General features: G+C 40.7%; 1 protein-coding gene across 3 annotated transcripts in view; it reads right to left on the reverse strand.

The window, feature by feature from the left end:
* Positions 1 to 14,795, reverse strand: part of LOC109520678 (netrin receptor UNC5C) — a 166,935-nt gene that overhangs the window by 46,400 nt on the left and 105,740 nt on the right. For all 3 annotated transcript variants that reach the window (XM_019878066.1, XM_019878065.1, XM_019878067.1), the window contains exons 3-4: positions 11,269 to 11,412; positions 1,268 to 1,371 (exon numbers count right to left, since the gene is read on the reverse strand). In XM_019878066.1, coding sequence (XP_019733625.1) covers positions 1,268 to 1,371; positions 11,269 to 11,412 — 248 coding nt within the window. The remainder of the gene's footprint in view (positions 1 to 1,267; positions 1,372 to 11,268; positions 11,413 to 14,795) is intronic.

The raw sequence follows: 14,795 nt of genomic DNA on the forward strand, positions 1-14,795 counted from the left end.
TTTATTTACCATGATTGCATTACGTTGTGTGATTCGCGAAGCCACAGCCACGAAGCAGAGACAAGCCAATCAAAACACAGCACAGACTACGTCGCTGCTTCATGGAATTCATCCATTCATTTGAAAACATTTGGATGCATTTTAGAATGTTAACAATACGTGACAAAATGATGGAGGTTAGGAATAAAGTTGCCCTGACACAAAATCAATCACTGTTAGCAATAAAATAGTGCTCTGCAGTGATTAGCTAGGTTGTTTGCAAAACCCACCCCGTTAAAAGCTAGATGCTCTGGATAAAGCTATAAGGCCATCCCCATGGTCATTTGAATCCCTTAAAAATAATAAATAAATAAATAAATAAATAAATAAATAAAAAATGCCTACGTTTGTCTGCTCTAAGGTAAGCCGTGTACCACGAATACAATGTCAGCTCGGGTGATTTTTAAAGCTAACCCAGAAACAGGTAGGAGGTTTAGATTAAAGTTACACTCGATCTGCACAGTCATTTGAATCCCTCGAAAAACACTTTCAGATGTAAAATAATGCTATTCCACCGCTAGCCAAGTTGTTACCAAAACTCACCCAGATGTATGCCGGATATTCTGCATACTGTAAAGCCATTGGACCATCTGCATTGTCATTTCAATTCCTCAGAAATCACCAGTGATGTTGATTCCTAGGTAAGCAATGTGCTGAAGTAAACCAGGAAATAAAGCTCTGCTTTTGTTTGATTTCGGTTGGATCCAAAGCTGAGCCACATAAATGCAGGGTGCTCTGGATAAAGCCTTCAGCACTGCCATTTGAATCCCCCTCAAAATCAACAGGCATCCCTTTTGAGTCTTCTTCAAAGTTAGCAATGCACTTGTATTAGCTGTAAAATGAGGCTGTACTATTGTTAGCTAGGTTGGTCCCAAAAACAAATAAAAACACTTCCAGAGTGCTCTGGCTCTGCGACTGTTTGCCTAGCCTTTAAAACGCATGAAAAATTAAGGTCTGCTACAAGTTAAGCATTGTAATGTACTTGTATTAGCCATCAAACAATACCATGCTGTTGCTAGCATGTTAGCTGAAATGTTAATGCTACACAGCTCACATGAGGACTAATTATAATCGATACAAGGTCAATTGCTTCTGAATGACTGCAATAGTAAACAACACGCTAACTAACTTCACCTAATTTTATGGGGGTTCAATAAAAGTTTAAATATTTTTTTGTAAAATTTGTATTTTGTATTGATTAGTCATAAGCATACAAAATAGCATCTACCTCTGCTGCCGGTATGCCCTCTGGTGGGCGACACTGCAACAGCACTTCCTGTTCCAGGGACACCTCCTTGCCGAGGGGCTCCTGCTCAAATGACTTCTTCAGGTCTGTGGAGAGAGAAACAATACAGCTATGAAAATATGGGTGGATTTTTTTTTCCCATCAATGATGTCCATTGTAAAGCCACAAAGTCATAAATAGTCATATAAACATAGCCTAGAGCCCGAAGCATGGTCATATGGGTGTCGTTTGTGTCGACTTTTAAGAGTATTTAATTGTAAACATGCCCCATAGCATCGTTTCCGCAGCCATAACGTGGCAGCCATTAAGGGACTAAATTGCTCTTCCAGTTGCTTATGTACACTTTAAATTGACCACTATGTATTTAGAAATGCAGGCAAGTCAAAACATTGCAATTTAATATCCAGTCCCTGTATATTATTTTTTTTCCTCAAATGCAGTTGCCAAGTTTCATCAACAATTGCATTAGCTTTTACAGTGATCTAGTGATTTTTCAAACTGAAATGATGCCATTATATCTATCTATCTATCTATCTATCTATCTATCTATCTATCTATCTATCTATCTATCTATCTATCTATCTATCTATCTATCTATCTATCTATCTATCTATCTATCTATCTATCTATCTATCTATCTATCTATCTATCTATCTATCTATCTATCTATCTATCTATCTATCTATCTATCTATCTATCTATCTATCTATCTATCTATCTATCTATCTATCTATCTATCTATCTATATACAGTATAATTACTGTAATGCCCTCACATGTAGGAAAGGAGAGCCACACCCACCAATGCACTTATTAGCCCTTAAATGAACATCGGTGAACAGCAAAACACAATGAGTATGCTGCTTTTACCACAGCGTACACCCAGACACTCTCACGCAGGCTGCTGACATCACATATCACCCCACCAGGCCCGCCTCTTTAAGGTCAACTAGGGAGTAATTTCAGGAAATCCCAAATGGAATATTTTTATTTCACAAGTTCCGGTCCAGCATGCCCCACAACCCTTGTGAGGATAAGCGGATCGGAAAATGGATGCGTGGATGGAGTCAAGTAATTAAACAAAATACATAAAATAAAATGTGAAAAAAATCATTTCTATTTCGTAATTTTGACAAAGTAATGAAGTGTTACGTCAGTTCAAGAAAACAATGGTACAGCTCTATATGGAAAGTGTACAAAGCCAGTCCGAAATTGATTCAGAAAGCGATTTTTCAAAATTGTCTGAGTGGATCCAGGAGTACCTTGCTTCTCTTGACGCAAACGCAACTGAGTCATGTACTGTATATTTAGAACAAAAGTGCAAATGCAATATCTGTGAAGTATAAAAGTATAAAAAAATATTCCCCATCCCTGCTTATGAATGAAAACGTTTTTTTTTTCTCCTGTATCTCTACCACTGTATAACCCGGCATGTGTGGAATTTTACTTTTCAAATTATTCCACCACATTTCTTTAACTAAATGTTTCAGAAGGTTCGCCGGTCGGCTTGTTAGTGTGTGTGTGTGTGTGTGTGTGTGTGTGTGTGTGTGTGTGTGTGTGTGATCCTTGAGTCCTTTCGTTCTCCATGGTTGCCAGGCACACTCTCGCCTTGTCTGTCTGCTGCGACGCACGCACAAGCGCACACGCACACACACACAGAGTTGTTGAAGGTTGCCGCCGTGAGGAAGAGGAGGTAGTGTTGAATTTTCAGAGGGAGGTTGGTAAAAGTCAAGGGAACAGGTGCACAGTAGGGATTGAATGATGAGCAGGGAGCGCTTGGGTGAGAAGAGCTGCAACACCTGCGCACGCCTCACCTACCAAATAATGGATAGAGGATTCTAAAACACTGTACTGACAAACACGATGCACACATTGTGTAGATCCGCAGCAGTAGACAATATTTGAACCAGTTCCCAGGTGTGATGTTTGTGACAGGCTTTTGTCAAAATACCCCAAGGCTCAACCATTACATCATACTTCACATAACGGTGTTCCATTCTGTAATACAGGAGTACCTTTCGACACGGGTTCATTCGTTCCATGGCTTAAAACACAGATATCTCAAATCATCTTTTCAAAAACTCAATCAAGTCCTATTTTCATCAATTATCAATAAAAATGAAGAAATACTCAATTTATCCATTTCAACCACGTCGTCAAAAACAAGATGTTTTTAAAGAGTTTTTTTTTTGTTAGCACTCTATAATACTGCACATTATAAGAGCATACATTAATGACAATTATTTTATTTACATTTAAAGATGTAAACACCTTTTGCCTCATTTTCTGCTGCAATTCCACAGATATTGCGCTACTCCAGGTGTACCTTGCCCACTGTTGGGGGGGGGGGCACTATAATACAGATATAGAGACACATACAAAATTGTTTCAATATTTCATTCGATATTTTAATAGATTAAAGGTTTATCAACGTTTTTGAATATTTTTTAGATTGAAAAAAAAAAATATATTTTTTAAATGCCAATATACCACTGGATGTTTTAGTTTTTTTTGTGGGGGTAGGGATTACTGTGTGGATTATTTCAAGTAATTCGGGTTATTTATATTGTGAAAAGTGGTGCTTATTACTGCATCACGTTTTTTACATGTGACTGTTCTATAAAACGCTAAGTCAGTAAAGTCAGTAAGTCAGTAAAGTCAGTAAAGGGGTCCTTCGGTTTACACATTTTTTTTTCGATAATACATTTCAATGGCAGTCGATTATACCCGGATTCCGTTATTCACAGGCCGGCCTGGTTCTTATTGCCCTGCGAAAAGCGGGTCTCCATTGTGTATATGTCGGTGGATGTGTTACAGTATCAGTTGGCTAAAGGGTTATAAAACTGCAACACCATTGCTTTTCGAGAGGCTGTCTATGCCATTTTGCATTGTTTGTTCGCATTAGGCTACTCTGGCTGTCATAAGGCAAAGCTATGTGTTTGTTTTAATGACACAAGATGTAATTGTTGTTGTTTTTAATGTTCAGTTTGATGGTAAAATTCCCCCGAGAGTGGCAATAAGCCATTCAAAGCCTCTTGTTCACTCTTGTTGGGAAGTGAGTTAACGCCTGTGAAATTTTTGCTCTCAAGTCAAAATGACAAAAAAAAAAAAAAAAAAATAATCGAGACATTTATAATTCATATCGCGAAAGACTCAAGGTATCACTCATCACTAAAGTCCATCGTACATTGAAATCTTTGCCGAACATTCGAGTACACCCCATTCAGCAGGCGCTAAAGCTAATTAGTGCTTATCTTGCAACTTTGAACTGACAGCGCTTTTGTGTGGCGAAGCCTAGCGCCAAAGATTGTAAATAAAGCCCCATTCTTATGACACAATCTATAAACATTCAGAACAGCTCACTTACAAACGCAGTTTGGGGATTCGGCAACCCACAAAAGCTTCACTTGTTTTTGTAATTTCACACGTGATTGGTGGGCAGGGATTCCAGAGACCAGTATTTTTATACAAAACATTAAAAAGCCAATTTTCCATAATATGCACCCTTTACTTCGAGGTTGTATATAAATACCCAGTATAATTCACTAATTAAAAGACATCAAATTTGTTTTGCCTTTTTCCTGGTGGAAAGGCATCGTGCTTAAAAGGAGTCACATGGGGACAACAAGCATCACTGCCTTTACAATACAATCAATCCCCGAGGAGGTGACGACCCAAACGGAGCATGATGACAAGGAGGTAATCACCCGGAGTGTTATCCCCTTTCCCAAATTCGAGCACATGCGTCTCCCCACGCAACACACGTGGGACATAACAAGGGGAAGTGAAAGAGACACATAAAACGTGCCAGCGATTGAGGCAATCGAGACAAACGGAGACGATAGCCTCAATGAGACACATCAATGGAACCACAAAAACAATAAAACAAAAGAAATAATAAGGAGGGGGGGGGATTTCCAGCCAAAATCTGTGACCAATTTCCTGGTTTTAATTAGTCAGAGTCAATTTCCTTGAAGATGAAATTAAAGGAGATTAGCACCGACAAGCTCAGAGGATGATGAATGCACACCGGCATGTTAGCGCTAAAATCGACGAAGCTAAGCTGCAGGATCAAGCGTGGGTTCACGTCAGCGGGAAAGAATACTTTGAAGGGGAACACATTATGGAAAAGTGACTTGTAAATGTCTGCATACAAATACTTGGCTCTGTGGAGTGCCTGCCCCACCCATTGTGGTGTGTGAAATTAGACAACCAAGTAAATCTTTTGTTCGCTGGCCATGTTGGAAAACAAATTGGATAAAACAGGCATTCAGATTTTATCTATATCGCAACTAGGGCGATCAAAATTAAAGGGCTAACTTGAGAGATTCATTTAATTAAAATAAATTAAAAAAAGTTTCTGTGGTGGCCTATAACCTCTGCTTACATTACAGTATGTTCTATTCACAATGCAGTTCAATTCCAATTCATCAGAAGCCAAAAATGCGCTATGTGGAGTCACAATTGTGCGTGAATCTGCAAAGTTGTTGTAACAGTATTCCTTTTATATTTAGATTTTGTTGAATCTCACTTGAAACATGATGCAGAAAGTGGACATGCATGCTGACAGCTGTGATTCAGCAACACAGAATGTCATTAGTTACGCGTGGCCTGACGTCATCTTTAGGAGATCTCGTCACGGAGCGTCACCTCATGTCGCCAAAATATTTCTACCTCTTCACACCTCGACCCTCTGTCGATATGAGATAAGGTGAGCGCCTAAACGCAGGACGATGCTGTATTTACTTCCATAAACACTAGACGTCATGTTTTGTGTGCATGCGTGCCACATCACAGACATGTTTCGCTCACTTTGGAAGCCGCTTTCTTTTTGTGTCTTGTAAACGAGTACACAAAAAAAGTTTTGCACATGACAAGACAGTCTGCTTTGAACGGGGCTGTTTTAGAGAGGATGACAAGTGTGCTATGATTCCTGATCCTCTGGGTTTTGACGAAGCCAGACTTTTTTTTTTTTTTCAAACACCTGGGGACTGCTTAAAATTGTGTAAAAATGGGATAATGTCTCCTTCAACCAAATATTTCACCCAAGGGGAATGCGCAATTTGATGGGGGACAGCTGTGTCACATCAATCCACTGACCCCACTTCACTCCCACACACAGATAACATCATCCAGCTCCATAAATTCAAGTGAAAACCCCCCAAAACAACTGTGAGAAGGCAAAAAAAGGCTTGACAAGCGCAAAGAGCAGACTCGTATAAACATCAAATGACCCCGCCCCCCGAAATATCTCCCTCTCCGTCCTAAACGTCTTCTCTTTCTTCTTCCGTAGGCTTCAACTGAGACTGTTATTATGCGTTCCGGTGGGCTGGCGGCCTGCAGGCATCCTCCGCATAAGCACATTTCAGAGCAATTATGCAAAAAAAGGAGCCGGAATGCATGCTTCCCATTGCCAAATCACAGGCAGTAGTCTTTCCCCGCTTGCCGCTCAGGGAATCAAGTGCAAAGTAAGAGCTTGTCAGCAATGAAAATTCTTGGATGCATCGTGGGAATAGCGTTCAACGAAGCTCTACAACAGTGGTCGTCAAACTTTTTAAAACAAGTGCCCCCTAAAAAAAAATTTTTTTACAGCCCCCAACATCTTTTGTGAGCTGGCCATGTTGGAATTAAGTTGCTCCCAAAAATGTGATCAGGTGTTACCTCAGAAAATTCAGCCCCTTGTCGCCAGTTTCAATTTACCACAGAGTTGGTAAGCACACAAAAGTTTCAAAATTCCATCCTTGAAAAGACAAAACTCTTATTTTGGTTTGAAGCCGCCAATTTACAGTAATAGCTCAGCTCCAATTTCTTTTCAAACGAGTCCATTGTCTGGCGTAAGAGTAAATTCACAAGCGTACGAGCGCATTTTTTTGATTTTGAAAAGTGAGACGCGGTTAAGACCTTTACGTTTCTTTCAACTGATTTACAGACTTACTTTTCATAAAGCATTCACACACATGGCCTCTATTTTATCAGCGCTGTAAGATTTAGCGAGCGCACCGAAGCAACTCGGCACATCTGGGAAAACGCTCAGTAGCTTGATGGAAGAGCGGTGTGGTGCGTCGCCTCCGCAACCACATATCAACTCGGGCTGTCGCTCTATAAAAATAATGTATATATTCGCAGTGTTTGGTAGCGTCTCTCTGCTTTTGCAGGCATAAAGCAAAGCCTGTCTGGATGAAGCCATCCAGAAAATGGCGCAGTTGAGGCAGCTGGCAGGCTATCAAGAGTGAGTTAGTTGCAGTTTGCATCCATAAAAGCCAAAATAATTTCCAAGAACAAACAGTCTGTGAGTGTTTTTGTTTGGCATCTGAGCTACCAAGATAGCGTCTGTGTATGTTTGTATATACTGTCGGCGTGCAGATAAGTGGTGCGCATGACAAGTGGAATATTGCACTCCAGTTCAAGTCTGTCTCCGCACTTTGTGGCACTAATAGGTCAGGCCAGCCTCAATTCGAAGTTGCATCACCGCCTAGACATGTACAGTCTAACTTGTTTCGCTTTTACAGTATCTTGAAGTTGAAGCTCACGGGCGTGTTGCATAGCGACATATGAGCAACCATTGTGGCAGCTAGCTTGACAAGGCTAGCTACGAGCTGAAAGCTACATCAATGGTGGCTGATAAAAACAAAATTCTGTTACATTAAAATGACTTATCTACACATATTAACAATAATGTTTGCCCGAATGTGCCCTAATTCTTTAGGTTCATCAGCTAGTGGGTCTGGAAAAAAAAAATGACCATCGGCGGAGCTACGTGGTGGTCAATGGTGGCACGGCTACCAATGGCCAACCCCGCCCCGCGAGAGGGCCATGATTGACAAACGCATTGAGGTGTTGCAGAAAATTTGCTCCACCTAAATAACCGCTATTTTCACAAACACCCATTTTACTGACGGACGAGTACAATTTACCGTGGGGAGGGGCTAGCTTGCAATGTCTGGTAGGTTTTCCATGATTACTTTAACTTGGTGTCGATTTTTGTGTTTTGACTTTATTTTGAAGCGTTTCAGACACAGACATCCGGTAGTCTCTCTGTGGTAGCAAAACAGCAGGTTGGAGACTGGGCTCCACTTTCTGTTAAGACTTACGTGTGTGTTGTCCGTCACCGTGATTGAAGAAAAAAAAAAAAGAGCCATCCTGTATATTAACACAATTAAAAGTTCATCCAAGAAAGTTTTAGTCTTTGGTGACCAGACATTGAGTCAACAAAGCTCGTGTTTGGACTTATTCACAGTCCTGAAAGTGGCACATTGAGAGACATTTGGCACTGACAGACATTACGAGTGTCTGGACTGCTGATTACTATTCACACGCGTGTCTCAGAGGAAAGTGGCAGAACAAATTGCAGTCATCTGGACTGTACGCCCGTGTGTGTGTGTGTGTGTTTGTGTGTGCCCGCGCGCAACCTTGACATGGCGCTAATCCGTCGAAGGAGAAACACTTGACCTGATGGCTGCGGGGCCAAAGAGCAAGGCTGACACAGCACATGCCCATTTGTGGGCACAGACAAGCCTGCATTTCACTTCACTGTTTAATTGAGTAAATGTATGTATTTGTGTCGCCTGCACCACTTTCAAAAGCACTCTCGAAACGCTTACATTTTAAATATAATGCCACAATGATCGCTATTATCCATTCAATGAATAGATTAAACCCAATTTAAATTTGCAGAAGAGCAAGATGGCCAAAGCGAGACGCGACAGTGGAAAAAAAAAAAGTAAAACGCATGCAGAAATCGAATGCTGACTCGCTAGAAAGGTGCTGGAGAAAAAATATGCAAGCCTGAGCTGCCACCTAGCATTTTAATCGCACGCCAGCCAATCGAAATTGGAGCGGAATGCCAAGTTCAGATAAGATAAAAGGTAATCACAATAGGGACATGCAACAGAGGATATGTCAATCAACATCAGATCTTTTGACCTCCCTTAATTACAGTTTGGACTAATTTTTCAACCACAATATGAGGGAAAGTCAATATTTGACAAGATGGCATCGATCCCATTTAATATTTTCTATGGAGTTGAAACCAGCTATTTATTTGCAGGACTTTGGAACTGGCCGGGCCTATGAATAGCCCAAATTTGCATTTAACGGGTGCGCATTGAAATGTGAAAAAAATAACCAATGAAATCCTAAAGATTCTTGCAAAAATGCTGAGAAACTTTCAAGACACAGAAAATGGGGGGCAAAAAACCCCAACAAAAAAACCAAAACTCGACATCCCCCTACCAAATGATATAAAAACGAGAAAAAAAAAAGAAAAACAAATCTGACCATATATGCTAAGAAACCTTGGATTACTTGCGATGGCAGCACAGAAGGTCCCCGGAGTGAAGGTGATGGAGAGGAAGCGTGTTTGCTGTAATGTCTTATTTGCGGCTGTGATCAATGACGTTATTGATCGCTCAACAAGTTATGACATTACAACCACCGATTACAATCACCGATTTTGCAAAAATGCAAAACATCTGCCGATCAGATCTGGCTAAAGTCTACAACTTACCAACTTCATCAAACTCAATCACTTCACAAACGATTACAGTGTTGTGCCATCCCAAATTCTTTACACAAGCGTTGAATTGAAAGTTTTTGTGTCCATTGCTTCAAGATGTGACTAACCGACAACCAAATTCACATAACTGACCAAATTCCTTGAATTGAATCGTTTAATTAGACTGCGACCACTGTATCCGTACTTCTTGAGTCAGCAAAACACCGAGTAAATCAAGAGCACCTCCGCTGGTTGCCGCCAAGTCCTCATTTGCTCCAAGGCACGATTAACTGAACACAAAAATCCCCAATTCATAACATCCAATTCATTGATTATTCGATTACCGGTGTGTCTCATAAACTAATTTTAGTGAAAATGAGTTAAGTAGATTTTGTCGCTAATATAAACGGAAAACGAAACACAGGGGCTTTGGGAGGAGGTAATAAAAGCATGTAAGTAAGTGCATAAATAAAGCCTTTACAAGAGCAGCTTCCTGGTTAATATTTAAAAAGAAGGGCTGAGCGTGATGGATTTCCTCCTGTCGAGCTCACTCGGGAATGCCGTCTGGTCTGGCGATAGCGTCTATGGCAGAGGATGTTCGACTCCATCAGTGAAGCACGACTAATAAAACAAAAACGCAAGAGGCGGTGTAAAGGTTATTGGTTATTTCTTCACGGATTCACCTCTCCCTGACCGCCTGACAAGTCCCCGCTCGTCTTACATGGATGACTGGCGGCGAGGCAACGACGCCCGCAAGACGACCGTCGTGGGTCCGGCTTGCCGAGAAGCCATCGGCCCGGTTATATGAGGCCGCCGTAAAGCATCTCCGTGTCCTCCGTTGGGAGAGTTAAAATGATTTCCCCCGCGTAGTCATGTATTTAGCAATACAGTCAACCCCAGTTCATCGCAGCGGGGTACGTTCCAGACCAACCCATGTTAAGTGAAAGTCTTGGATGTAGAATAGTGAGCATACGATTTTTAAAAACTAGTTTTACCTCTCCCACATGCTTTACACACATTCAAAAACTTCAAAACCCACTTTTTAAAGTATTTCCTTGTGCCTGTTCTCACCCTTTCACAGTTGAGAAAATGGGAGACTGCCGAATACTATCACTTTGAGGAAACAAGAGGAAGAAGACTTGCCAGCAGAGTTCCCTAAATCAGAGGCAAAGCATGCTGGCCTCAGGCTATTTGTTACTCCCAGTTGAAGTTTTAAACCAACACACTAAACAAAAGACAATTGCACACGGTAAAATGCCATTACACTAATCCCTCATATTTCGTGGTTAGTGGGGACCAGAACATGGCTGCAGATATACCTGTATTTTTTTCATTTTTAGATTTTTATTTATTTATTATTATTTTTTAACGGATACAGTAATTTGGAAAAACCCACAACACCATATTTCAAATATGTGGATGGAGAATGTGCCATTCCGATTGCAAATTATGGTTTTATGGTTTTCAGAATAAATGAATGCTGTACTCACATGCGATGCGAACGTACGCCTTGCGACTTTTGGTGGTTCCGGCGGAGCTCCATGCCACGCACTGACACCAGTAATCTTCCGGGCCGAATAGTTCCTCCACCTGCTGCCGGGTTATTTCTATGCTGGCTTCTCTCACAACCAGACCTGCAAAAAAAATAGCAATCAGCACCATTATATTGCAACCCCCCCCACCCCCTAAAAAAAACCAAAACACATTTACCGTATTTTCCGCACTATAAGGCGCGCCTAAAAGCATTTAATTTTCTCAAAAGCTGACAGTGTGCCTTATAATCCGATGTGCCATATACATATATATGTGTGTATACACACACACACGCACGCACGCACGCACGCACGCACACACACACACACACATTAACATATATGGATCCTAATTCTGATTTCTTAGAGGTATTTTCAATGTTCTGTATAGTGCTTTGTTACAGCTGCAGTGGTTGTGAAAGCTCTATTTAAATAAAGCTGTATTAGAATGTATTGTATTTCCTTGAGCATAGCTCCATCTAGTGGATGCATAACGTAACCTCAGCCACTATTGTGGCTTCTATTCTATGCGCCTTCGAATGCGGTGCGCCCAGTATATGAAAACAGCTTTAAAATAGGCCATTCCTTGAAGGTGCGCCTTATACTGAGAAGCACCTTATAGTGCGGAAAATACGGTATTTACCACAATGTGTCCCACCGCCGGAGTTCTCACAATTGTTGATGTTGCATATTGCAATTGTACTAACAAAAGTTGCTCAACAAAACAATTAGGTTCAAAGCGAGACAGCAATGTGAAAACCTATGGCAGTGCATTGTGGTATCCATGGATACCGCTTGGACTGTTGATTGCATGAGGCAAGAGCTACGAACTGTCACTGTTTATTTCAGTTACGTCTTTGTTGTACTTTTTTATATAATTGCCTATAGTGTCCAGGAAGGGGCTTTCATCTTGAGCTGCGGAGACACATGGTTGTCTTATCGTGGCTTACGCTATATTTAACGTGTGTTTGTTTGTTAGCGATTCAAGCAAGCTTCAAGAGCATGAACAGACTCAAGTGGATTACTAACAACCTGGATAAAATACAGCTGGTGCGCGTAATCAGGGAACACAGAAAACTACACTAACGGTTATGATAGGTGTAAAAGATAAACTTTCCGTAACTGTGACAGAAGACAGTAACATTTTTTTTTTTCTTGAATATGTAACACCGGTACATGTCTTCTATTACTCCCGAATCCTGATCCATCGTATCCTTTGAGAAGGCAACGGGATCAAATGGGACTGCTGAGCCGTTCTGAAAATGTTTTAGGAATAAAAGAATTATGAGGAGGCAGAGGAGGAAGTGAATGCTTAAGTACACAGACTAGAGAGAAAGATTAAGAGGTGCGAGAGGCCAAATGAAATGTTCAACCCAGAGGGTAGAAAAATGGCTTTTAAGGGAAAAGTACACGGGGACTTGGATGCGTGGGCGGACAAAAATGTTCCATGCGAAAGATCTTGTCAGTTTATTTCGGGTTCAGGGGTGTTACACAGGCCAATGCCAACCATTTCCGTGGGGATTGCTCGTCGAGGACTCTCAGGAAGTTTTGAGAAAATAAAGTTTTAAGACAGGAGCGAGGCAAATGGGAACGAGTTGCAGTTGCCTGAAGAAGCAAAGGCAGGCAACAGCGATGAATTCAAGAGGGAAGATGATTTTTTTTTGTTTGTTTTTTTTGTTTTCATAGGAAAAAACAACTAATGTTTTTATAAACCACAATATTTTTCTAATAATGAAAAATCAATCAATCACACTTTTTGTCTTATGTATTTCTATTTTTGAATTTAAAAAAAAAATCACCTTACACCCTCAACTCAACTTCATTCAGAGCACTTAAAAACATCTACCACAGCTGAAAAAAAATGTGCTGTGCAAAAAGAGCGAAAATAGAACATTAATAAGATAATACAATAATAATAACAATAATCATATTAATATAATTAATAGTCCTAGCACAATTTAAAAGATAACAAGGACTATAATCTCAAATATAAATGCCAGTCATCTCTATGATCATTTCGGCGGCATATCCATCGAGGGCACTAGTCAAGTTCTGGCCAAAAAGAAAAAAAAAGAAGTTTGAAGTCAGCAGCAAGGTCTGTGAATTTTGATTATACCGGTTTAATGGTTGTCAGTAGAATATTGTGAAAAATGCTGGAAAGGTACACAACAAGAGCTAATAAGAGTACAGAAGGCCAAAGAGTAGCGACACTGAAAAGTCACAATGCGAGCACTCCCGCTAGCAGGCTAACAAGGGCGACTGCTCCGCCATCACCAGCGAAAACTGCAGACGGGGGACACAGCGAGGGAGCAAAGGCGCCGACGAAAATGCCAGCTAAAGGGGCAATTAGAAACAGCCAGAGGCTCTGGAGCACTTCGGTGAAAACGAGGAAAGAACTTGCGCAGAGCCTGAAAATCCAGCAAGAGTGCACAAGAGGGGAAAGTGACAGGTAGGAAGCCAACCATTACCCTTGCATGGGACTTATTCGTTCATTGCACAGTGGAAACCCCAAACCTTGGTTCATTTTTTTTCCCCAAGTGCCGTAATATTGCTGATAATATCATCTTGCGGATGCTTAATGAACTTTTTCCAGTCATTGAAAAAAAAATGAATTATGACTCAGTTCCTTGTTTCCTCCTTAGCATGTCAGAAAATAGGCAAAAAATGTTGATTGGTTTTACACACACACGAAAAAAAAGTTGTTCTGCTGAAATTAATGAATCCCCAATCGTCCGGCGTTGTTTTCTGACACAGATCTCCCAAGGTTAGCATTGCGAGACCAATTTATCAGAAACTTAAAGTCAAACTAACTTTTCACAGGTTGCCTTATTTTGTTTGCATATCAAAATCAGAGCTACAAGGTGAAGAAAAATTGGGTGCGTGACAGAACTTCCCTTCAAGAGAACTCTTCATGTCAGCTCGGGAAGTTCATGAGGAAAAAAATAAATAAATCCCGGATCAAAATGAATGGAGCCTGTCACTGACATTCCCGTCAATCATGCGAGATCTTGACTTTAATGTTGGTTGTTAGCTTCTTGTTGCTTCTTGCGTGGAAGCCACACAAGTCAACTTTGACACATGGATTGCATAAATATGCACAAAGTTTATTTTAATATAAGTGTGTCAAGAATGTCTAAAATATTCTCAAGTTTAGCACCAAAGTTTCCCTGGTATCCATCCATCAATATTGCTTTAAACTGAATTCATAAGTGTAACATTCTGACATCGACCACGTGGCTCGGCCTGACGTCCGCAAGCCAGAGGCTGAGCTGCACTGTTATTGTTTCTCAAGTACTCGTCTGGCTTGAGGACAATGAAGCGCATTGAGTTATCTTGTGTATTTGTGCTGATATCAATAAATCTGCCTTGCCTTGGAGCTCCACTTTCTGTCACTTAAACATGATCCTTGTCTATAAGTGGGAGTTTCTCTAGACAGTATTGATAAAATCTGAACTGAATCTCACTGCTGAACCCTTAAAAATAGA

This window comes from Hippocampus comes, unplaced genomic scaffold (genome assembly GCF_001891065.2).
Source record: "Hippocampus comes isolate QL1 unplaced genomic scaffold, H_comes_QL1_v1.1 scaffold13, whole genome shotgun sequence".
Taxonomy (NCBI): Eukaryota; Metazoa; Chordata; class Actinopteri; order Syngnathiformes; family Syngnathidae; genus Hippocampus; species Hippocampus comes.